Below are 25,623 nucleotides of genomic sequence, written 5' to 3'. Positions count from 1 at the left end.
TATGGACGGTAGTCGCGGCGGTGCCAGCTAATAACGACGGTAAAGACGGGGCGCCGCGAGGGACAATCATCCTCCGACTGACAAAAGCGAAACAGCAGCGCAGGCTGAGGGGCGTGGCCACACCAGCCGCTCCCGCCTCACTGCAGGGCTGACGACTGTTTACATTTTTGAAAGTTGTCGTTGGTCAGCACCAGTCACATGACTATCCATTCCGAGTTGTGATATGCGCATGTGCGGAGGCTGAGCCTGCGGTAGGGCGGGTAATAATACCAACCAATGGGAGAGTTGCTGTGAAACGGCGCAGCCAATAGGAACCTTACTAAGGCCTGGCCCAGCCAATAGGAGCCTTAGTGAAGCCTGGCCCAGCCAATAGCCGGTGTCTACCTGCTGGCTTCGCTGAGGTGACGTGCGGCGCTTCCTCGTATATCAGTGCGGATGGCGCCGGCGTGCGGCTGCTGCTGATGTGTCCGGGCGGCCGTGATGGCGGAGGAGCGGGCGGTGGAGCCGCCGTTGCTGGTGTTTCTGGAGCCGCTGGTGGAGGGTGAAGCGCTGCCATCTGCTTCCCGGACCGCACCGGCGGGCAGAGCGGCTCCGGGCAGCGCTGTGAGGTGTTTACCGGCCCGAGCCCAGGAGGAAGAAGCGGGTGAAGAAGAGCCGCTGCTGAAGAGGTCCGGAGTCACCTCACCGAGGAGCGGGAGGAAGGGGCGGCTCAGCTCGTCCTCAGACCGGGAGAGCCTGCTGAGCAGCGCTGGTGAGTAGTAGCGCCCCCCGGTGGTGGGGGCCCTCCAGGCTGTGGCCCCTCCTACATGTACGCGGTGTAGGGCCCCCTCCAGGCTGTGGCCCCTCCTACATGTACGCGGTGTAGGGCCCTCCAGGCTGTGGCCCCTCCTACATGTACGCGGTGTAGGGCCCCCTCCAGGCTGTGGCCCCTCCTACATGTACGCGGTGTAGGGCCCCCTCCAGGCTGTGGCCCCTCCTACATGTACGCGGTGTAGGGCCCCCTCCAGGCTGTGGCCCCCTCCTACATGTACGCGGTGTAGGGCCCCCTCCAGGCTGTGGCCCCCTCCTACATGTACGCGGTGTAGGGCCCCCTCCAGGCTGTGGCCCCCTCCTACATGTACGCGGTGTAGGGCCCCCTCCAGGCTGTGGCCCCTCCTACATGTACGCGGTGTAGGGCCCCCTCCAGGCTGTGGCCCCTCCTACATGTACGCGGTGTAGGGCCCCCTCCAGGCTGTGGCCCCTCCTACATGTACGCGGTGTAGGGCCCCTGCACTGTGTTGGCTTCTCTTTTGCCCGCCGTGACGCGGATCCCTCTGTGTGTCGTGAGGATTGCAGTGGACTTTTACTGATATAAACCCTGACGGTCGGTGTGTCCTAGAATGGTACAGTGGGAGGGGTCATCGGGTCCGATGCCCCGCTCAGTGCAGGATCACTAAATCATCCCAGACAGATGTCTGTCCAGCCTTTGTTTGAACACTTCCATTGAAGCAGAACTCCCCACCTCCCGTGGTAACCTGTTCCACTCATTGATCCCCCTCACTGTCTAATATCTAATCTGTGTCTCCTCCTTTTCAGTTTCACCCCATTGCTTCTAGTCTTTCCTTGTACAGATGAGAATACGGCTGATCCCTCTGCACTGTGACAGCCCTTCAGATATTTGTAGACCGCTATTAAGTCTCCTCTCAGCCTTCTCTTCTGCTAAACATTCCCAGATCCTTTAACCGTTCCTCATAGGACATGATTTGCAGACCGCTCACCATCTTGGTAACTCTTCTCTGAACTTGCTCCAGTTTGTCTATGTTTCTTTTATAAAGTGGGGTGCCCAGAACTGGACCCAGTATTCCAGATGAGGTCTGACTAAGGAAGAGTAGAGGGGATAATGACCTCACGTGATCTAGACTCTATGCTTCTCTTAATACATCCCAGAATTGTGTTTGCCTTTTTGGCTGCTGCATCACATTGTTGACTCATGTTCAGTCTATGATCTATTAGTATACCCAAGTCTTTCTCACATGTGCTGCTGCTTAGCCCAATTCCTCCCATTCTGTATGCGCTTTCTTCTGTTTTCTTCATTATGTAGGACTTTGCATTTCTTGCTAAATACCAGCTGTATCCCTGCAGTAAAACCCTACTGGCAGCAGATCACCCCCGGTGGCGTTTGAGTGTCCGGGCTGCCTGGTGCTCGTTAGTCCTGTCCCCGCTGTGGCCAAGGTTGCCACGTAGCCCTCGTTGAAGTCTCCCTTTCCTCTTGATGTTCACAAGCTGCAGTGTGCTTCCCAAAGTCTCTGAAGCCCGAGGAGTCCAGACATGTCCGTCGCCCACTGGGGGTCCGAGGTTGGATGCAGGCAGTACCCCTTGGTGAAGTTGTGACTGGCTCCATTACACCTCCTATAACGAGTACTGGGTGGGAAAACCATCACCTCCACTAAGCCAGGTGTTAATTGCTCGTTAGATGGATGAGAAGTGGCAGAACTGTTCAGCACTTGTGAAGAGCCGAGAATGCTGTTAATGAACTGCTATGAATATCATTCCTGCTGCTTGTGCCGGGATCAGATCTGTACCCCATACAGAAGTAACTGCCCCCCTCAGCATGCCAGGATCAGATCTGTACCCCATACCAGAAGTAACTGCCCCCCTCAGCATGCCGGGATCAGATCTGTACCCCATACCAGAAGTAACTGCCCCCCTCAGCGTGCCGGGATCAGATCTGTACCCCATACAGAAGTAACTGCCCCCCTCAGCGTGCCGGGATCATCTGTACCCCATACCAGAAGTAACTGCCCCCCTCAGCGTGCCGGGATCAGATCTGTACCCCATACCAGAAGTAACTGCCCCCCTCAGCATGCCAGGATCAGATCTGTACCCCATACAGAAGCAACTGCCCCCCTCAGCATGCCGGGATCAGATCTGTACCCCATACAGAAGCAACTGCCCCCCTCAGCATGCCGGGATCAGATCTGTACCCCATACCAGAAGTAACTGCCCCCCTCAGCATGCCAGGATCTGATCTGTACCCCATACCAGAAGTAACTGCCCCCCTCAGCGTGCCAGGATCATATCTGTACCCCATACAGAAGTAACTGCCCCCCTCAGCGTGCCAGGATCATATCTGTACCCCATACAGAAGTAACTGCCCCCCTCAGCGTGCCGGGCTCAGATCTGTACCCCATACAGAAGTAACTGCCCCCCTCAGAATGCCGGGATCAGATCTGTACCCCATACCAGAAGTAACTGCCCCCCTCAGCATGCCGGGATCAGATCTGTACCCCATACAGAGGTAACTGCCCCCCTCAGCGTGCCGGGATCAGATCTGTACCCCACACAGAAGTAACTGCCCCCCTCAGCGTGCCGGGATCTGATCTGTACCCCATACAGAAGTAACTGCCCCCCTCAGCGTGCCGGGATCTGATCTGTACCCCATACCAGAAGTAACTGCCCCCCTCAGCATGCCGGGATCAGATCTGTACCCCATACCAGAAGTAACTGCCCCCCTCAGCGTGCCGGGATCAGATCTGTACCCCATACCAGAAGTAACTGCCCCCCTCAGCGTGCCGGGATCAGATCTGTACCCCATACAGAAGTAACTGCCCCCCTCAGCGTGCCGGGATCAGATCTGTACCCCATACCAGAAGTAACTGCCCCCCTCAGCATGCCGGGATCAGATCTGTACCCCATACCAGAAGTAACTGCCCCCCTCAGCGTGCCGGGATCATATCTGTACCCCATACAGAAGTAACTGCCCCCCTCAGCGTGCCAGGATCAGATCTGTACCCCATACCAGAAGTAACTGCCCCCCTCAGCGTGCCGGGATCATATCTGTACCCCATACAGAAGTAACTGCCCCCCTCAGCGTGCCAGGATCAGATCTGTACCCCATACCAGAAGTAACTGCCCCCCTCAGCGTGCCGGGATCATCTGTACCCCATACCAGAAGTAACTGCCCCCCTCAGCGTGCCGGGATCAGATCTGTACCCCATACAGAAGTAACTGCCCCCCTCAGCATGCCGGGATCAGATCTGTACCCCATACAGAAGTAACTGCCCCCCTCAGCGTGCCAGGATCAGATCTGTACCCCATACCAGAAGTAACTGCCCCCCTCAGCGTGCCGGGATCATCTGTACCCCATACCAGAAGTAACTGCCCCCCTCAGCGTGCCGGGATCAGATCTGTACCCCATACCAGAAGTAACTGCCCCCCTCAGCGTGCCGGGATCATCTGTACCCCATACCAGAAGTAACTGCCCCCCTCAGCGTGCCGGGATCAGATCTGTACCCCATACCAGAAGTAACTGCCCCCCTCAGCATGCCAGGATCAGATCTGTACCCCATACAGAAGCAACTGCCCCCCTCAGCATGCCGGGATCAGATCTGTACCCCATACAGAAGCAACTGCCCCCCTCAGCATGCCGGGATCAGATCTGTACCCCATACCAGAAGTAACTGCCCCCCTCAGCATGCCAGGATCTGATCTGTACCCCATACCAGAAGTAACTGCCCCCCTCAGCGTGCCAGGATCATATCTGTACCCCATACAGAAGTAACTGCCCCCCTCAGCGTGCCAGGATCATATCTGTACCCCATACAGAAGTAACTGCCCCCCTCAGCGTGCCGGGCTCAGATCTGTACCCCATACAGAAGTAACTGCCCCCCTCAGCGTGCCGGGCTCAGATCTGTACCCCATACAGAAGTAACTGCCCCCCTCAGAATGCCGGGATCAGATCTGTACCCCATACCAGAAGTAACTGCCCCCCTCAGCATGCCGGGATCAGATCTGTACCCCATACAGAAGTAACTGCCCCCCTCAGCGTGCCGGGATCAGATCTGTACCCCACACAGAAGTAACTGCCCCCCTCAGCGTGCCGGGATCTGATCTGTACCCCATACAGAAGTAACTGCCCCCCTCAGCGTGCCGGGATCTGATCTGTACCCCATACCAGAAGTAACTGCCCCCCTCAGCATGCCGGGATCAGATCTGTACCCCATACCAGAAGTAACTGCCCCCCTCAGCGTGCCGGGATCTGATCTGTACCCCATACAGAAGTAACTGCCCCCCTCAGCAGGAATCAACCGTTTTTCTTTTTTTTTTTTTTTTTTTTTTGTGACCTGGCATTTAGTTTGTCCCAGAGATGTCCAGTAGGTTCAGGTCGGGACTCTGTGCAGCCGGTCCAATCGTAGAGCATCTGGGGGAAGGCGCTGGGGACGGCGCAGAGGAGGGTGGCAGTGGGGAAGGTGCTGGGGATGGCGCAGAGGAGGGTGGCAGTGGGGAAGGAGCTGGGGACGGCGCGGAGGAGGGTGGCGGAGGAGGGTGGCGGTGGGGAAGACGCTGGGAACGGCGCGGAGGAGGGTGGCGCTGGAGACGGCGCAGAGGAGGGTGGTGGTGGGGATGGCGTGGAGGAGGGTGGCAGGGGGGAAGGCGGTGGGGAACCGAGTGCAGAGATGTCTTGTGCCAGATGGAGCTGTGCTGCTGCATGAAGGACAGTATGACCGTCCGCCGTTCTGGCTGCATCGGGAAGCATTTCTGGGAGTTGTAGTCTGCAGATCCAAAGACTGGTCTACAATACAATACAGGACAGCGGGTGGCTGGGGCGGGCGGTCCTTGGCCGTGTGCCGATGAGGACGGAGGTCTGGATAGTCAAACCGTTATTCCCCGCAGGCTGCATGGCCAAAACATCTAGTGAGACTAACGGGCTGTTTCTGGAGTTGATCGGTGGATTACAGGGCGTTGCCTTGGTTACGGCTGCACCCGGTGCAGACATGTGTCGCCCTCGGACGGCGAGCTGCCATTGCTGAACTACTATAGGCGATCTGTTTGCGGTGTTACCAACTGCAGGAGGAGCTTTACAAGCCGTTCTAGTTGGGATGAAAACGATAAACTGCACAATTGTTGGTTATTGGTGAACCCGGTCTCTGTAAGTTCGGTGACCGCCTGTCGCCCCCCCGATCTCAGTACCATACACTGGGGGGCGCTCCCCAGGGTCCCCCACATCAGGTACATCCGTCTGACCTCACGTGATCCGTCTCTCCATGGAACGTTCTTCCGTTGCTCAGCTCTCGTTGCCGACGCTCCTTGCACATTGTAGACGGGCCGATGATTGCACTTCACGATGGCCGCTCGTGTGCAGCAGCATAACCGTAGATCCAATAGCATGCGGGGTCCGTCCCAACTATGGCTGACGCCCCCAACGGTCTGCATGGTGGACACGTGACCCACTAAGTGCCCTTCTACACGGGCCGACAGTCGGGCAAATGACCACACGAGCGCTGACGCCCCCAAGGTCGTTCGTTCTCCTGCGCTGACAGACTTCTCCGCTAGATGGCCGGCTTCTCGCTCAGCGCTTCACCTTCTATGTGTAACACGGAGCCGGCGCTAAAACCAGTGAGATCGTCCCGTGTAAACGGGCAGGAGACAATCCAGTCTGCTGATGGGCTTGGTGGTTCTGGTAGGATGTAGAGCGCTGCTGATTTCACTGAAGCCGTCCTGCTGTCTGCCGGCGCTGCGGCTCTGAGACGAGCGTCTAAATTCCTGATTGTCGGCGTGGAACGACATTGCTCAGCATGCTTGGTTCCTTGATTGGCCATAACCTCGGTGATGTGAACTCGGACTACAAGGAGCTCCTGCTCACTAGCCGGATGACTCGTCACGAGTGTCTGTGATCTGCCGCTCATTGGCCTGCGTGAACATGCTAACAATCAAAGGCTCGCTTGTCGGCTGATCGGACATAAAGATGCCCTCGTGTAGTAGAGGTGCCGACAGATGCAGCCGGCATGGATGATGGTTACTACCTGTACTAAGGTCTGTCGGTAGCAGAAGAGGTCCTGGATACAGATGAGCGGGGAGGATATCCTCCATAGCTGATGGCCACCGTATACCAGAACAAGCCACTGAGCTGAGGGTTGGGCTGCCATACACATCAGCTGACTAGCCGCACTCCAGGGGGGTCTGGCAGACCCTTACTGCATGTTCGCTGTGTGGGGGCCGCGCACGGTGGCTGCCGGTCCAATGTGTGTGCAGTGACTGCGGGCAGCCTAAAGACGGCTGTAGATGCCGACTGCATGAAGGATGTGGCTGACCTCCCAGTCCCCTCATGCCCGTTCAGCTTGGGCTCTAGTGGTAGAAGGGCAGCGGCTCAGAAAGGTGAGACTTAAGCTAATTGGGGTCGTATCGTTTGGGCGTCCTCATAGTCGGTGGATTCCATGGAATATCTGATGGGTGCAATGGTGGCGTCCGCGGGCGCCAAGAACTAAACACCTAAATACAGGCGTCCGAGTTACTGGAGGAGAACTAGATGAGCGTGCAGGAACTGCTGGACTGACGTCTGCTGCGGCCCGCGGGTGTGTTTATTGCTGCAATACAAGGTGCACTCCACGTCCTCTACACCTTCTCAGGTGACCTCATTAGTCACGTCCGCATGTGGGCTGACTTAACCCCTTGAGTGGCAGGTTTCCTACCACCCTGTCGTGCCCACCAGGGCAGGTTTTTTAAAATGGTCTAATCATTGAATTTCAACTAGTTTTGCAGTTGCGTCTCAAGAGCCATAACTTTTTCATTTTTCCATTGACATGGCCAGATAAGGGCTTGTTTTTTGCGGGACAAGTTGTGATTTTTTAAACAGGGGGGAGGAAAAAAAATAAATGGGGAAAAAAGAAAAAAAGGGGCCATGTCATTAAGGGGTTAAATAATGTATTAACTTCCTTCTCTGGGTCATTACGACGCATGGATACCACATGTGTGATTGTATTTTTTATTTTTTACAAAGTAAAGGGAGACAAGTGTTTTTATAATTTTTTTAATAATTTTTTAACTTTTTTTTTTAAAATTTTTTAAATTTTTTTTTTTTTTGTCCCTTTAGGGGACTTCCACAGGGACCCATCAGGACCCCTGATCACATTCCGGGGGTCCGATGGTGACAGCCCTTTACATGCTGCAGTGACAACCCTTTACATGCTGCAGTCACATAGACTGCAGCATGTAAAGGGTTAACACAGCAGAGATCGGAGGTTTTCTCTGATCCCTGCTGTAAGAGCAGGTACCTATCTGTCCTCTGACAGCCAAGCACCAAGCTCTCCCTGCCACAGAGACCATCGGCCTGCTTCTGACAAGCCGGTGGTCTCTATGGCAACCTGTAAACAAAGCAGGACATTGCCGACATGTCGGCAATATCTTCTGCTGGTTTTTCAAAGCCCTTGCACTGCTCTGTGTGGGTCTGTGCAGGCAGAGCACAATGTCACAGCTTGTGGCATTGTGCTCTGCAGCTCCCATAGTGATACATAGCCCGGAAATCTTCCGGGCTATGTTGCTATGAGCAGTGGAGCTCGTCCCGGAAAATTTCCGGGCGTGCCACTCAAGGGGTTAAAGGGGTAGTCGCCACGACTTCTGGTGGTGGTGCTACAAGGCACACACTGGGTGCATGATTGTAAAAGATTCACTGCAGCAAATGACAATCCGGCACCGTATATACCCGTGTGGCGGTCTGACCCACCTGGATGCGGGCGTGCTCACTGAAGTCGGGGTGTCTGCCCATGTCTGCTGCCAGGTGGGTCAGACGGCCGCACAGCACAAGCATGGACCTTCACTGCTGCCTGTGCGGACGTCAGCGGCTAGAGGCGGTGCCAGAGCGCTAGAGGGGTGTGACTAAAGGCTGGCGGGTGTGACTTGCAGCTCAGGTGGCCCATCGTACATGGACAATGCTGGATTAGAAAAGTAAGACTTTGTCCAGTAGGTTGTTCATTGCGGCCGACATGCTGCTGGTGCGGGCCGCAGCGCTGAGCATCGGCCTGTTACTTCCTGCATTTCTGGTACAGCGGCTTCACATATGGAAGATCTCCACAGGGATGGCTGCAGACTTCGGTCCTGCTGACTCCCATCACCCTCCCCAGTCAGTCTCAAAAATGGGACTCCTGTGTCCCCGTCCTCCCTGCAGGGTCTCTGCCCCCCCCAGTGAGGAGGATGAGGAGACGACTGGCTATACGAGCGCAGCAGTGATGGGTGGAGCGGGCACGGGAGCCCTGTTGTGGAGACTGTCGGGAGTCTCAGCGGTGACACCCCACCGATGTGCTCCCCGTGGCGGGGGGTAACGTGCCGTCGTGGTGCAGCCCTCTGACTGTCACTAAACGTTTCTGTGTTTTGCAGGTCACGGTGGGCATGAAGAGCTGAACGTCATTCTGGATGACATTGAGTTTGCTGATATAATTCACAGAGCGGAGCAGGCGATCGATGGCGGCGTCTTTCCAGAAAGGATCTCCCAGGGCTCGAGCGGGAGCTACTTTGTTAAAGATCCAAAGGCGGTGTGTAGTCTCGTCATACTCTTGTACTCCACTGGGTGTTCAGCAGGGGGCGCCGGCGTGGACGTCTCAGCAGTAGGGGCTGGTATTGCATTGAATTCAGTGGCAGCTGCATTTGCAATAGCAACCTGGCCGCTTCGCTATGGCCAACGCTTGCCAGCACCAGTGTCCCTATGACCGCTGCAGGAATCATCTGATCGCTTGCCAAGAGAAAAGAAACCTCCTGGCTGCTCACGTGATCTGAAGCGTTGCTCCCGCTGTTCGGCATTGTGTGGAGCCATAAGGGGTTTGCCAGGGAAATGCTGGTTGGCCAGAGTGCTGAGCGCAGCCCCTATCCGATCAGCTGATCGTGCACCCGCTGACAGCACTGGTACGGAGTGGACGATACTGCTCTGACCTGTAGTGGCCGGCGCTGGTAACTGCAGGTACATCTCTCATTGACTTTAATGAGACCACAGCCTGCAATTACTGGTGAGAAACAGCTGCTCCGGCCCCCGACCTGTCCGGAGAGCAAGTCAGTGATGGGAACCTGTCAGCAGTTCACAAGCATCTCCAAATCCCCGCAGCGGCGGTACAACTATGGAGGAACTTTCTCTCCAAAGATTCGCACATTGCGCTGCATGTAAACGGGCGGTCCAGCGGGCGGATGGACAGCTCTGCTAGTGGCATGTATAGCCAGTTGGCCTCTTGTATCCCCTGACGTGGATGACCCCTCTACATCCATGCGCTTTCCCATGATGTGCCGTCACCAGGAGCCTCCATGACGGTATGCGGGAGGCGGACTTCCCGGCTAAACATGCAGCCATTGATGTTCCTCCACCGGACCGCTCTGCTTCACTTACTGGCAGCGTGCGGTAGTCTTCAGGACTCTCTTGGCCACATGTAAAGCGAGAGCCGTTCTGGAAGGTTCCTGCATGTTCGCGCCGCTGGTTACTTTATAGAAATTGCTGACAGATTCCCTTTTTAGTGCCGTCTTATACAACCAAAGTTTGGGGATTGTCTTGTGGCAGATGCTGTGGGGCAACCCTCCGGTGTGTGCGTCTGTTAAATATCCCCTCCGGCCTCTTGTCGTGGCATCTAGTAAGTGGGTAACAATATGGGGCATAGCAGCAGTTATATACGGGGTCCTGGGATAAGGTGGGCAGACGTGACTAAACTAGTAGGATAAAGGGTTAATGTGCATAGAATGAGGGGTCCAGCAGGAAGTATGCAGTCTGTATGGAGATGTATGTGAACGGGACATCTAGGAATAAGATGCAGTCAGATGTGTAGCGCCTCCTACTGGGCGCCGATGGAACCACTTCTATTCTTGTACTTCATCCTTTTTACCTTTTTGATCAGAAAATAATTGGAGTCTTTAAACCAAAGTCCGAAGAGCCTTACGGTCACCTCAACCCCAAATGGACCAAATACTTCCACAAAGTCTGCTGTCCCTGCTGCTTCGGACGCGGCTGCCTTGTTCCCAACCAGGGATACCTCTCTGAGGCCGGAGCGTATCTGGTGGATGAGAAGCTGGGACTCGGGGTTGTCCCCAAAACTAAGGTAACTGTAGATCCATGTTGTGTGACCCCCGTATTCACCAGCTGATACCCTTGGGTCTGACCTCAGCAGATGCTCACCAGTCGACTCCACCTTAAAGGGCTTTAGCAAAGATGGACAGTTATCCCCTGTCTACAGGATAACCTTCTGACTACCGGGTCCCTCACCGACGGTCTGAGCCTGAATGGAGTGTCACGTGTGCTGCTGTTTGTCAGACCGCCAGATATGGTCGATCAACTCCGCAAATTGTAGCGCTGCACTTAAAATGAATGGAGCAGCGGCGCCCGTGGCAGAGGCGCCATTCATGCAGGGTCTTGGTAGTTGGACCTCCACCAATCAGCAAGCAATGTTACCCTGTAGAGAAGGGCTACTTAGTAGTTATGGTGCAACCTCTAACACCCCGTCGAGCAGAAGCTTATCGTCCATGAGGTAAAAAGACCAGGTATGTTGAGATGCAGCGACGCTGCAATGTGATTGGCTGGATTTTAAAGGGGTTGTACCAAAATTACATGTTCTCCTCTCTCCACTTCACTGCTGATCTCCAGAGCCGGACGCCTGTGTCCCGTTCTGCCTGTTCGTGGGGTTGCTCCTCCCCCTAAGTGACATCAGCATGATGGGAGCGCTGATTGAATATGCATGCGCCAGTCATTTACATGGGGCTGGCAGAAATACCACAGTGGGTGCTGCATGCATCCTGTTCACTCTACTCACTCCCCCGATGCAGGAGACCCCCGCCTCCTTCCCAGTGAGGAGGATGAGCAGCACGGGACCCGTGCTCAGGGCTGCTGGGCCTTTGCAGGGAGACCACCACCACTTACCAGAAGTATCCCCTATCCTATGGGACTTGACTTTCTGGTGCAACCCCTTTTAGCTGGTGACGACCGCCCGCAGCTTTACTAGGGTGTGAACCTGACTTCTGCTGCGGTGGCCTCTTACACTACAGGGAAGCTTCATTGTATCTTTAGTAGTTTGTTGCGCTGTCTGACTTTGGTACTTTATTTCAGGTGGTTTGGCTCGTCAGTGAAACCTTCAACTACAGTGCAATAGATCGCGCAAAATCACGAGGCAAGAAATACGCTTTAGAAAAGGTGCCAAAAGTGGGTCGCAAATTTCACCGTATTGGCTTACCGCCCAAGGTACGGCGCCCTTATACTGGGACTCTAAATAGTATGTCCTGCTGTGTTAGGATCATTGACCCTCAGAACGGGCAGCGCTTGGGGTGGAGGGGTCATGAATGGCTTAAATTATCACCTACCCACCTAGGATAACGTGCTAGTCAGTGGGGGCTGCACTGCTGGGACCCCCACCGACTCCAAAAACTATAATCCGGGATGTAACGCAGCGGAGGTCAGACGTGCGTCAGCACTTATTATGGTGAGATGGCCGAGTGCTGTCATCTCTGCATTAACACCCTACAGCCTCACAGAGCGGCAGCGCATCGGCCCGGGAGTTGCCCTAGAGTCTAGATGTACCATAGTGTCCGGGCTGACTGAAGTGTGCCCCTTGTCCGCAGGTCGGCTCCTTCCAGCTGTTTGTGGATGGGTATAAGGAGGCGGATTACTGGCTGAGGAGGTTTGAAACGGAACCTTTACCAGAGAACATCAGGAAGCAGCTTCAGGCTCAGTTCGAGAGACTCGTCATCCTGGACTACGTCATCAGAAATACTGGTGAGTGCAGTAGTCTTCGGCCGGGGGGCTTCTGGGGTCCTGGGGTCACCGTGCAGTAAAGGATCCTGGCATAGGCGGTCTACCGAGGCCTCAGCTGCTGAGTGACTGACGCTCCACGTGACTCCGCACGACCCGCTGTACAATCTGCCAGCTAACAGTACTGGCTCTTTAAGGGATTTCTTTCTTGCTGTGGACTTTACCTTGGAGCCACAACCAAATGGGCTCAACTTGTGTGGGGACTCGGGTACAACTTTCAACACTCCTCTTTTGGGAGGGGTGAAGATCTGCAGACTAAACTGCTATCCATGGACCTAAAATGGACTGCAGTCGGTCTACACTGTGGATTCCCCCCTCATCCACTTGCCTGTATAGTAACCCCCTACAGAAGCGCCTCAGTCGCCCCCTGTGCTGTGGGACGTACCCCTGTAAAATGCCCCATGCATGTGCAGATGTCGTCACTATGGTGCCGGTCTATGTGGACTCCTTGCTCTAACCTGATGGCCTTTGTTTATTCTGCAGACCGAGGCAACGATAACTGGTTAATAAGATATGAAAGCCAACAGGATTACACTGAAGAGTCTGAGAAGAGCAGCGATGGCCCCGTGTCCAAGGCAAGAGCACGTCTGTATAGCGCATGTGCATCAGCCGGTTCGGTCGCTTATTGCGGTTTTGATTTCAGGAATGGACGGATAAAGAGCCGATTATTAAAATAGCTGCGATTGACAACGGTCTGGCATTTCCATTTAAGCATCCCGATGAATGGAGGGCATGTAAGTAGCCTTACTGTTACACTGCAGATTACACCCCCTACCAAGTGCACCCAGAACTCTATAGACTTCTACAACCGCGTCGGATGGAGGCTCCTTGGTTGTGGAATCGCAGCACTTACAGCAGGGATTCCCCCACCAGTAGCTCGGGGCGCGCCTGTCTCATGACACTTTGCTATGTAGCGCCCCATATTATATATTAGACATTGTTGCAGACACCAAACCGTTCAGATGGGGCAATAATTGTCACACTGAAGAGATTGCTCAGCAGATGTTTGCACTGTCACCATTTCTCTTGTTTCTAGAGGTAAAGGCCGGAGCGGTGACTGCCGGCCTGCCGCACGCCGCGCGGTGACTGCCGGCCTGCCGCACGCCGCGCGGTGACTGCCGGCCTGCCGCACGCCGCGCGGTGACTGCCGGCCTGCCGCACGCCGCGCGGTGACTGCCGGCCTGCCGCACGCCGCGCGGTGACTGCCGGCCTGCCGCACGCCGCGCGGTGACTGCCGGCCTGCCGCACGCCGCGCGGTGACTGCCGGCCTGCCGCACGCCGCGCGGTGACTGCCGGCCTGCCGCACGCCGCGCGGTGACTGCAGGCCTGCCGCACGCCGCGCGGTGACTGCAGGCCTGCCGCACGCCGCGCGGTGACTGCAGGCCTGCCGCACGCCGCGCGGTGACTGCAGGCCGCATTGTGGTCACCTACTAATAGAAGTGAATGAGGCCACAATGTGACCGACTCTGCCATAAAATGAGTTGTGAGAAATCTGTTCTGGATTTCTTGTGGTTGCAACAGCAACCTGTGAGTCAGTGTGACCGCCAGCGGCAGGACCGCCCTCGCCCGCAGCAGACCGCCCTCGCCCGCAGCAGACCGCCCTCGCCCGCAGCAGACCGCCCTCGCCCGCAGCAGACCGCCCTTCACATGTGTACTCGGTCTGTATTGAGGGGACCAGAATACTGCGCTAAGGACACGGCTCTGTTCTCATGGCCATGTTTTTGAGAATGCAGCATGATCCGTGTTTTGCGTATTTACCTCTGTATGTTTACTTTGTATTGGGCAAATATGAATGGCTGTTTGCACAGTAGCTGGGTGTGATAAGGTGTGATGTCTGTACTATGGACGCATGGTATGCACTTGTCGGCTCCCAGCCTTGTGCAGTCTGTCACCTGTTCAAAAATGGGAAGATGGCGCAATGTCTCTATAGCGCCACCTATTGGAAGTGGCATTCCTGCAAGGTAACGTCAGTCATTGTTACAAGGTCTCATATCTACAAGATTATGTAGTTTCTCTAGCCTGATAAGACGTCTGAGTACAAGCCAGTCGTCTCCAGAAGGTAACGTGCGGACTGACTGCGGCCTGGGTGGGTGAGAGACCTTATGATGCAGGTCAGGGACGGTAAGGCTCCTCGTGGAGCCCCTAGAAGGTGAGGCTTTAGAAGGCCATGCATGCTCCTCTGGGAAAGATGGAGCAAGACTAATGAAAATGGTCAGTGAGGTCTTGCAGATCCGTCACAGCAGCTAGATGGGAGAGAAGCGGGCTGCGGAGCGCTGTGGACGGTGGCCGCTAAGTTGATTAACCAACATACAAACATAGGCAGCGGACACCACGGGCGTCAGATTAAGTCCGCAGTACGTTGCATGATAAAACAGGATAAGAGTAGGCGTTGCCTGTATATACACGCTCATTTCTTCTTGATACATAGTGCCTGGCTAGAGCTTTTTTTTTTTTTTTTTTTTAACTTAAACTTTATCAATTGTTACTAAACAACAATTTAACCTTGAAATGAATTAGCTGTAAATGAATTAGCTGTAATCAACCAGGAAAAGAGAAAAATGAGAAAAGAAATAAAGGAAATTTAAAGGGAACACCCCCCCCCCCCCCCCCCCCAACCCTCTGGCACGACTCTTCTAAGGAAAATTGTGTAAACACAGAAACGTTCTAAGAATAGGGTTTTAACTTGGGGAACAAGTTGAACAGATGTCCTTCCCTCACTCCCTCTCTATCACCTAGCTAGGCTCTCCCGACGCCGTCGCAGAGCAACTCACCCAACCACCCCCAAATGTTATCAAACTTTTCAGGGCATCCCCTGGCCATGTATGTCAGTTTGTACATCGGGATTTCGGCGTTTACCACCCGGACCCATGCATTCCTGGTCGGCCTCCCAGGGTGCTTCCAGTTAAGTAAAATGACTTTTTTGGCATAGAAAAGTAGCAGCTTGTACAGTGCACGTGTTGCTGCGGCCCCCGGCAGGTCTCCAACAAGCCCAAATAGGCACGTTCCAGGATGCATGATCCTCGGTGCCCCCAGATGCGTTTCCATGAAGACAAGCACGTCTCTCCAGTAGTCCTGCAGGACTGCACATTCCCAGAACACGTGCATGACCGTCCCATCCGCAGCCAGGCATCGCGGGCACGTTGCAGTAGAGAGCAGCCCCATAGTACACAATTTAGGAGTGTAATATATACGGTGTAGGAACTTGACTTGGATGAGTTTGTCTCTCGCGCTAACCAGGGGGGGACCAGATCCACCTAGTATATCCTCATCCTCCCCTTCGGTCAGGTCAGGGATATCCCCCTCCCATCTCCGCACGGCCCTCTCTCCCAGCGGGGCCAGATGTTGCGCTATATGGGCGTAGAAGCTCGACAGCGGTTTGACAAGATTGCACATCTGCGCCAGGCCCTCCAGCCGTGTCATGGACAGTGGGATAGACAGACCTCCAAACTGAGCCCTGGCCGCGTCTCGCAGCCGGTAATATCTAAAGTAGGAGTATTCAGGCAGGCCATGGGCTATTCGTAGCTGTAGAAAGGTGCAGAGCGTACCCTCGCTGACTATATCCGAGAGGACATTGACACCCCAACGCCTCCAGAAGGCGGTGGAAGTGTGGCAGTTTGGGGTTATTCCAGAGAGGAGTGTGTGGGGACCGCGCAGTCTCCCCCTCAGTGGACAGTCTTGTGACCCGATGCCAGATTTCCAATGTTACCAGCATGGGAGTGGGCAGGGGAGCAGTCGAAGATGAGGGGCCGCTCAGCAGCAGCCCCCGTAGGTTCTGAGCAGGGTCCACCAGTCTCCGCTCCAGACTCACTGCCGGGTTGTAGTCTGACGAGGATAGCCACCACCCCGCATACACCAGCTGGCTAGCCAGATAGTAGTAATAGAAGTGTGGTAGGGCTAACCCTCCCCCGCTCGACGGGAGGCACAGTCTCCAATCTGATCCTGGGTGTGGTGCCCCTCCACAGTATACGTAACACAATCCCGCGGAGCGTAGTGAAGAATTTTTTTTGGGACTAACGTAGGGGAGTTATGCAGTATGTACAGACATTTTGGTAGCAGTTTCATTCTTAACAAGTTTATTCTGCCCACCAGGGTAAGCGGGAGAGAAGCCCAGTGTGTCGCCACCTCCTCGGCCCAGCCCAGGAGAGGGACCGGGTTGGAGTTGTAGAAGGTGGATAATTCTGCTGTCACCTTTACCCCCAAGTAGGTGGTCCAGCTCAGCGGGGTGGGTAGGGGAAGCTCAGCGGCCACAGGGTCCACCGCCAGTAAGTGGGTCTTGTCCCAGTTGACCTTAATGCCTGAATGCGTACCAAACGCTATGCGCTCTTCGTAGTTTAGTTTAAATCCTTTCACTATTGGTGACGTTCGGATTTGGATCGCTAGAGGCTCTATGGCGAGGGCAAACAAGGCGGGGGACAGAGGGCAGCCCTGTCTTGTGCCTCTGCTCAAGGAAAACTGGGTAGAAACATGTATGTTAGTCTTGATGTTGGCTACTGGGGAGTCGTACAGAATCTCAATCCATTTAATAAAAGTTGGCCCAAATCCGACCCGCCGCATCACCGCCCATAGGTACTTCCACTCCACTGAGGCGAAGGCCTTTGCCTGATCTCTAAATACCAGAGTGCGCTTCCCGCAGTTAGTATGTCTGTATGATAGGTGGTTAAAGAGCCTCCTCAGGTTCATGTCTGCTTTTGCCAGGCATGAAGGCGGTCTGGTCAGCGTGTATGATCTCGCCCAGTACTGAGTTTTACTTGAGGCGACATAAAGCTTGAACAAACGTTGGCTCCTCACGTCAGCTGTACCCCATCCTGCTGGGGAAGGTCAGTTTTAGCCTTATGTCCAAGGAGGTCAGACATCGCATGTCTGTGAGAAGAATAGGTCTTCCTATCCTTCCCACAGGGGAGCGGGAAACGGGTAGCCTCGTAGCTCACTTGTCGCCCCCCCCCCCCCCCACTCCACAAGATAATTGCGGCACTGCTCTGCACCCCCCCCCCCCCATCCATCCCAGCTGCCGTGCAGGCTCCTATGCACCCCGCTTTCCAGTGCTGCTCATCACTCCGGATTGGCTGCATCTGGCACGGTACGCCGAATTAATGGATCTACTCGTCGCCATGGTGTCTCCTGTTCCGCATGGATCTCCTCTTGCAAGGGACCCTCTTCCACCACCACGTACCAACACTGCGTTAGACGGCATGGAAGTTAAATCCATTGTTTTGGGGGCCCGAAGATTCACCGATCCAGTTATCCGCACTATGATTAGGGCATGGAAACTGTCTTCTTCGAAGATCTATCATCGTGTCTGGAGGCGCTGCTTCGCCTGGTGCAAATGGCAGTCCGGGCATCCCATGAAGTTCTCACTTCCAAGGATCCTCGCCTTTATGCAGGCAGGGTTAGAGTTGGGACTCAGTCTCGGCTCTCAAAGGACAAGAGTTGGTCCTTACCATCTTGTTCCAGAGACCGCTGGCTGCTCTTCTATCAGTCCACACCTTCATACAGGCGGTGGCACATATGATTCCATCGTACCATTCACCACTCCCGGTGGTACTGGACACTCGACAGCGACATCGTTGTGAACCCCTTGAAGTGTTGCATGATGAGCTTCAAGTTGCGTTCCTGGTGGCCATCACCTCCATTCGGAGGGTGTTGGACTTGGTGGCACTCAGCGGTTCCACTGTTCAAGGTGTTTCAACAGGACAAAGTGGTTCTGCGTCCCAATCCTTCCTTTTTGCTAAAGGTGGTTTCAGCCTTCCACCTCAACGAGGACATTGTGTTGCCCTCCAGTTGTCCACATCCAGTGGATGGCACAGAGGGGGCCCTTCACAAGCTCAATCTCGTTCGAGCTGTGAGTTTACTTGGCGCCGACAGCCTCATACCGGTGTTCTGACGCCCTTTGTGCTTCCCCAGGGGGCATGTCGTGGTCAAGCTGCCTCCAAGGGCACGACTCCCTGCTGGATTCGTTCGGTCGGTGGCTGAGGCCTATCGGGCCAAGAGCCAGATTCCCCCCTTACAAGTGATCGCTCATCATGGGCAGTACGCCATGGGCATCTGCTGCGTCGGTGTGTCAGGCGGCTACATGGTCTTCTAGGTGCTCATTCACCAAACTCTACAGGGTGTATGTGGCAGCATCAGCTGATGCCGCTCTCGGCCGCAATGGTCTACAATCGGCTGTGGTCTGACAGCGGCCGCGTGTTATAATGCCCACCCAAGAGGACGGCTCGTGTACGGCCCGCTGTATCCCTGGTCTGGCTTCAGCGGTGACTTCTGGGTCTGAAGTCTGAGTGCCTGAGCTTTGAACAGTGGATGGCACCAGGACTGCAGCGCCGGACAGGGAACCTCCATCACACCTTCATGCAGATGCGATTTTTCATGTACGTGATGCTATTTTTCACAGGCGTGAAGATCGCATGTTGTAGAGATGTGATGTGTATTAAACGTGGTGACATCTTAGTGTAAGTTAACACGGGGCTAACTTACTGACAATGCAGGGAAACGTCGGCCCACGAATGAGCACGTAACTCACTGGCTGAAATGGATCAGAGCGCTGCTCTGGAGTAAAAGGCTAAAGCTACACCTTCCCTGTCTATCATTAGATCCATTCCTCTGGGCTTGGCTTCCGCAGGCAAAGGTTCCCTTCAGCGAGGAGACGAGAGAGCTGATTCTTCCTCGTATCTCGGATATGAACTTTGTTCAGGATCTCTGTGAGGATCTGTACGAGCTCTTCAAAGTGAGTAACTGCTACCATATAGCCCTGACCTGCGCGCGCCCCCCCCCGGCCGCCCTGACCTGCGCGCGCCCCCCCCCCGGCCGCCCTGACCTGCGCGCGCCCCCCCCCGGCCGCCCTGACCTGCGCGCGCCCCCCCCCCCGGCCGCCCTGACCTGCGCGCGCCCCCCCCCCCGGCCGCCCTGACCTGCGCGCGCCCCCCCCGGCCGCCCTGACCTGCGCGCGCCCCCCCGGCCGCCCTGACCTGCGCGCGCCCCCCCGGCCGCCCTGACCTGCGCGCGCCCCCCCCGGCCGCCCTGACCTGCGCGCGCCCCCCCGGCCGCCCTGACCTGCGCGCGCCCCCCCGGCCGCCCTGACCTGCGCGCGCCCCCCCGGCCGCCCTGACCTGCGCGCGCCCCCCCGGCCGCCCTGACCTGCGCGCGCCCCCCCGGCCGCCCTGACCTGCGCGCGCCCCCCCGGCCGCCCTGACCTGCGCGCGCCCCCCCCGGCCGCCCTGACCTGCGCGCGCCCCCCCCGGCCGCCCTGACCTGCGCGCGCCCCCCCCGGCCGCCCTGACCTGCGCGCGCCCCCCCGGCCGCCCTGACCTGCGCGCGCCCCCCCCGGCCGCCCTGACCTGCGCGCGCCCCCCCGGCCGCCCTGACCTGCGCGCGCCCCCCCGGCCGCCCTGACCTGCGCGCGCCCCCCCGGCCGCCCTGACCTGCGCGCGCCCCCCCGGCCGCCCTGACCTGCGCGCGCCCCCCCTGACCTGCGCGCGCCCCCCCGGCCGCCCTGACCTGCGCGCGCCCCCCCGGCCGCCCTGACCTGCGCGCGCGCCCCCCGGCCGCCCTGACCTGCGCGCGCGCCCCCGGCCGCCCTGACCTGCGCGCGCGCCCCCGGCCGCCCTGACCTGCGCGCGCGCCCCCGGCCGCCCTGACCTGCGCGCGCGCCCCCGGCCGCCCTGACCTGCGCGCGCGCCCCCGGCCGCCCTGACCTGCGCGCGCGCCCCCGGCCGCCCTGACCTGCTGTGTTCTCCTCCACAGACGGACAAGGGGTTTGACAAGGCCACATTCGAGAAGCAGATGTCTGTAATGAGAGGGCAGGTGAGTGACTGCGGCAGGAGATTCTCTGCCGCACCCAAGGATTTGAGCCACTCGGCATTTTATTTAGTATTGTACTCTTGTCTTGACCGGAAGCCTCCGCTGCTCGCAATAACCGTAAACGTTTGTGGTTTCTGTATAAAAGGGCTGGGCAAGTGTTAAATAACAAACGCGCACTCACCAGCCTTCTGTCTCCATACTCCACTACTGGACGTCAGGTGACTGTTGTAGCCAATCGGAGGCTGCAGCAAACTCCTGGCATCATGGCACCCAGGATTTGAGTGCTGATGCCAGGAGTCTGGAGCGTGAAGCTGTAAGTCACCTGACTTCCAGCAGCATTGAACAGGGAAAGGGTCACGGGCCGGTTAGTGGTGCCACGGGGGACTAAAGGGAGGGGAGTGATGGGCGTTTATTTTAGGTGTCCAGCAGTTAAATGTTCTGAACCCGCAAAATAATGCACTTTTATAAACCTTGGCTTTCCATGCAGCCCTGGCCAGGAAGCCATGTACTATAGGCATCGCTGCGGAGCCGGACCTGATGGATGAGGTGCACATGTGATGCAGTTTAACTAGGGCAACTATCACCCACTTACCTCCCATAGATGCCACTCTGCTGTAACATTAAGCCACTGAACTGACCTCGGGGTGACGGGTACCCAGGGCTCATTGATGCACATGGGGTGTGAAGGCAACCCATCTGGTCCACAAAGAGCTACTGGGTACAAATTTGCAGGAACCGGATACTTTTACGCCTTGATGCTGCTGTTGGTGCCATGGATCTACACAATCGGGAGGTACTTGGAAGGGTTGAATGATCCCCTAATTGGAGAATGAGGGTATAAAGGTTTGATCCCTGGGATCCCCAGCTGTCACAAGAATAGCACAGTGATGTGAATGTAACTGCATCTCCATGTATTACTGCAGAATGGAGGGAGATTGCTGAGTGCATTGATCTCTGTTCCATTGGAGTGAATGGAGCTGACCGGCTGCCACAACTCATTCACATGCAGCAGCATTCTTGGAATTGCTGGGGATTCCAGTGGTTGGAGCGCAGCCATCAGATATTCCTCCTGCCCGGTGGATGGAGAAGAAATGTTCTGGTTGGGTATATGTGGGAGTGAAACATCTCTGCCCCCCACTCATTCACATTTATCATCCACCCCAAGAGTAACTTCCTTTCCCATTCATTCAGATCCTGAACCTGACTCAAGCCTTGAAGGACGAGAAGTCTCCCATCCAGTTGGTTCAGATGCCTAAAGTCGTGGTGGAGCGAAGTCGTAGTGGAAGCCAGGGCCGCATCGTCCACCTGAGCAACGCCTTCACACAGACGTTCCACTGCAGAAAGCCATTCTTCTCCTCCTGGTAGCCGGCGGCCGGCTCCTCGTGTCTTATATACAAAGAGCTGCTGTTTTGCACAAATGCTGCAAAGGGTGAAAACTGCTGTCAGTCCTTCATAGCTGCCAAACCGTTGGCCTTGAAGGACACCATGAATGTAACTGTTTACAGTCCTGTTGCATTACGAACTGGTTCTATCAGGGATTCTGTAGGACGTCAGGGAACGGGCCTTCTGCAGGGTCTCTATGCTGGAATGATCCTCGTTTGTCATTTATAATCCTCAGTAATTAGTAGGCGTCTCTAGAAGGTGTTGGCGCTCGGCTCCACTGCGCAGCTTCTGTATTCTGTAGAAGATCCTCAGAGCGACTGAAAACGCTTCTGCCTTGGGACCAGAATCCAGTGGATGTCACATAGTGCCGCCATCAGACCACCCGGCACCGCTGGTCCTCATTGCTGCTCGAAAAGGGAGTCCGGTCTGCTGTCTCGGCTTCAGAATGATGTGAAAGGGGATTTCCTGGAGTGGATTATATGGCGACGCCACCACGCTGCACGGATGGTTCTTGTATATTCCAGAAGCTTGTGGACCCCCGGCACAATGGTGGGCAGCTGGGACCTAAAGTGACTTTCCTGATACCATTTTGTCTTTTAAGCAAATCCCAAATTTTGTCACCATTCTATCTTAGCGATCTGCGCTTCATACTTCCCATAAAGTACTTAACCGCCAAACGGCTCGCGTTCTGTATGTAGCAGCCATTGGAGCAACTGCAAACTAGATTTATGTGTACGTCCTCTAGTGCCGGGATGCACAACACGCGGCCCCCAAGATCTGCGGCTGCTCACGTGTTTCCAGGCCGGCGGGGTGAGGAGGAATGACACCTAGCAGGGTAACAGACGGGTACTAAGGGTCCTCTATATATTGGAAAGTCTCTTGCCCTGTCTGGCACTCCAGGAATGAATGCGTTAGCGGCATCATATGTGTACGCAGCTCTCTGTTGTAATTTACAGGGCTTGTGACAGGCCCAGCCGCTACCTCAACATCCATCATCCACAAGCATGGTCTCCTCTCTGGAGTGCTGATAACGAGTAGGAAAACCCTTGTGGCCCTTGGAAGTGGTTCAGTATGTCAATGTGGCCCTCGGAGCAGAATGTTGTGCACCCCTGAGCTAGTGGATATCCACAGGTTAAAACGGGAACCCCTGGTGTATGATGCAGCCTTACAAAGTACTTGTGACCATTCGTGGTGGCAGCTGGGCCCGCTGCTGTCCTGCTATGGATGCCCGGGATTGGAGTCTCCCATTAGATGTAATCGGCTGCCTATATCCCAGCTGCACTGATGAGGCCGCTCGCCTCACCCATTTACTGCTGTCTGTTCAGAAGGGTAAATGCTCTTTATAATCCCTTCATTGTATGGCTGTTCACCAGGTTTTCTGTTGTACCCTGTGGATATCTACTCTCATCTATGCCCTCCTGCAACGCTGACACGACCACCCGGTTGGCAGCACCTCCTTTTAAGAAACCTCAAAGATAAATGTTCATAGGCCTATTCCAATTCAAGAGGACCATCAGGCACCAATCTGGGATCGCTTCACCCCTCCATCTACTAGAGGCTACAGCCGTCCAGAATGGCTCCTCCTAAGGCCTCCGCCACTTGCCGTGTGCCCGAGAAGCTCCGATGCAACTCTCACTGGACGCCTGTCCTTGTGCTGTTGGACGACTTGCATATTGACCTAAGTTTGCCTGTCCTAATTCCTCATGATGCAGACAAGAATAGAAGACTTAAGAAAAGCAAACTGTCTGCATGAGAACCACATCGGTGTGCCGCCTCACTCCATAGTATGGCTCCGTATGCTATCTGAGAAGTCGTCAACTGTCTTTAAATGGACAACCCCATTTAAAGGGGTTGTCCAAGGTGGGAAACCGTGGCTACTTTCAAACACAGCACCACCCTTGTCCATAGGGTTGTGTGTGATATTACAGCTCAGCTCCATTGACCTGAATGGGAGCGGAGCTGCAATACCAGGCACAATCCACAAACAAGGGTGGCGCTGTGCTTAGAAGGTGGCAGCCATGCTTTTCTAACCTTGGACAACCCTTTTAAAGCTCTCGATTTATATTTTAAGAAAGGTGCCCGGACTACTATAAGGAGACGAGACTCAATCGCCACTGGATTTTGGAGCTAAAGACATAATAAACGCGTCGTCCCTCTGAGTCTTCACGGCCGTCACCCCAGAAACTCATCAGAGAACGGTTGTTGCATTTGGTCACCTCTTACTTCAATGCTGGAGAATGTATGCGAAGAATGTGTCTGGGCTCCGCTCCTATAGAGATCACTGTATATACCGGAGGGGGAGACTGGAATCTACTTGCGCCTTTTTTTTCCCCCTCACATTTCTGTTGACTTTTAATTGTTAATCTAAAGAAAATCTGATTTTTATTTTTGTTATAATGTAGAACTTGAAGAAAAATAAAAACATTTTAATTATCTTCTGTGTTGCTGAGTGGTTACATAGTAACTATGTAATGCTGAAGGCCCCGCCCTTCTAGATCAACCCTGCAGGATAATGGGCAGAATTGGAAGAGAACGCGCCTGCCCCCTCATTTGTTTGAACACTTCCATTGAAGGAGAACTCGCCACCTCCTGTGGCAACCTGTTCCACTCATTGAGCCCCCTCACTGTCTAATATTTAATCTTATGTCATAGAAGGAAGTTAGATTAGTCTGGCCTGACTTGTTTGTTACAAACCCATGCTGGCTCTGGTTAATTACTCCATTCTCATCCAAGTACTTGCATACATGCTGTTTTTAACAATTTGTTCAAAGATCTTCCCTGGTATAGAAGTCAGGCTCACAGGCCTGTAGTTTCCTGGATCCACCTTCTTCCCTTTTTTGAAGATGGGGACAACATTTGCTCTTTTCCAATCTTCTGGGACTTCTGTTCTCCAGGAATTTTCGCAGATTATGGCGAGTGGTTCAGCAATTACCTCCGCTGCTTCCTTTAGTATCCTAGGATGTAATTCATCTGGACCTTGAGACTTGAATTCGTGTAAGTTAGCTAAGTGTTCCCTCACCACCTCTCTGCTTACAGATAGCCTGCATTCTTTTATTCCCCGAATAGCACAGGGAAGATCAGTTGATCCATCTACTTCCTGAGAGAAAACAGATACAAAATAGAAAAGTTTGGCCTTCTCAACATCATTCTTAACCAATTCACCTTTTTCATCTTGTAAGCATCCAATAGCATCTTTGACTTTTTGCTTTTGACCCCTAAAATCCTGTTTTTATTAATTGCTTTTGGCCTCTGTTGCAAGCCTCAATTCATTACACTGGTAAAAAGCATTTTTGTTACAAAGAATGTGAATGGTGTTCTTAGAGGAGTCATGGGTGCTGAATTCGAAAGTCGGTTTTTGCCTATCGGGCTCAGTTTTCTTGTGACATACTAACCCCCCCCCCCCTTTTTTTTTTTTCATTTTTTAAAGAAATCCTTAAACGCTGCATTTTGGTATTCTGCTGTGGCTTAATTGAATTCAGCAGTTGTAACTGAAAAACAATTGAAATATACTCGAAATTACAATACAAAACCCTTCGTTTGGATTAACCATGAACAAGCTGAACGTTTTAGGTTATCTATGTTTTCAAACCACTGTATTAAAATGGTGGGAAATTAGGGGAAGATATAAATATGAACGAAAACTATATACATTGTAACCATTGTACAGGAAAAACTAACATCTAAAGGTGACACCAATACTGTAAATGTATATCCTGGGTACAAGACGTGATGACTGTCATGACTTGTACATGTATGATCTTCCTAAATGCCAATAAGTAAAAAAAAATAAAACTCTTCGTTTAGAAATCCACCACCAGTAAATAAGGGAGGTTTGGTAACATTGCCCATGAGTCGTGCTCGTACATGTTCTGTTGCAGACCGCATTATATTCTTCTTTAGATATTTTCCCCCTCTGTCCATTT

At 54.5% G+C, this 25,623-nt stretch overlaps 1 protein-coding gene across 1 annotated transcript; it reads left to right on the top strand.

The window, feature by feature from the left end:
- Positions 1-387: 387 nt before the first annotated feature.
- PI4K2B (phosphatidylinositol 4-kinase type 2 beta) lies at positions 388-24,134 on the top strand. Its single transcript, XM_066606045.1, has 10 exons — positions 388-751; positions 9,130-9,284; positions 10,623-10,823; positions 11,825-11,956; positions 12,334-12,487; positions 13,007-13,098; positions 13,167-13,257; positions 19,111-19,244; positions 20,261-20,320; positions 21,509-24,134. The coding sequence occupies exons 1-10, from the start codon at positions 481-483 to the stop codon at positions 21,680-21,682; spliced, it is 1,464 nt and encodes a 487-aa protein (XP_066462142.1). The 5' UTR covers positions 388-480; the 3' UTR covers positions 21,683-24,134.
- The last annotated feature ends 1,489 nt before the right edge of the window (positions 24,135-25,623 follow it).

The sequence above is a fragment of the Eleutherodactylus coqui genome, chromosome 6, assembly GCF_035609145.1.
Source record: "Eleutherodactylus coqui strain aEleCoq1 chromosome 6, aEleCoq1.hap1, whole genome shotgun sequence".
Classification (NCBI taxonomy): domain Eukaryota; kingdom Metazoa; phylum Chordata; class Amphibia; order Anura; family Eleutherodactylidae; genus Eleutherodactylus; species Eleutherodactylus coqui.
The sequence above is the reverse complement of the archived record's forward strand: the minus strand, read 5'-3'. Positions and strand labels throughout refer to the sequence as shown.

What these genes read in the sequence shown, in the direction of transcription:
- PI4K2B (XM_066606045.1), top strand. Translation starts at nt 481, where the DNA reads ATGGCGGAGGAGCGGGCGGTGGAGCCGCCGTTGCTGGTGTTTCTGGAG. An exon ending in GCGATGGCCCCGTGTCCAAG is followed by an intron (nt 13,099 to 13,166) that starts GCAAGAGCACGT and finishes TTTTGATTTCAG; the next exon opens with GAATGGACGGATAAAGAGCC. An exon ending in TCCCGATGAATGGAGGGCAT is followed by an intron (nt 13,258 to 19,110) that starts GTAAGTAGCCTT and finishes GTCTATCATTAG; the next exon opens with ATCCATTCCTCTGGGCTTGG.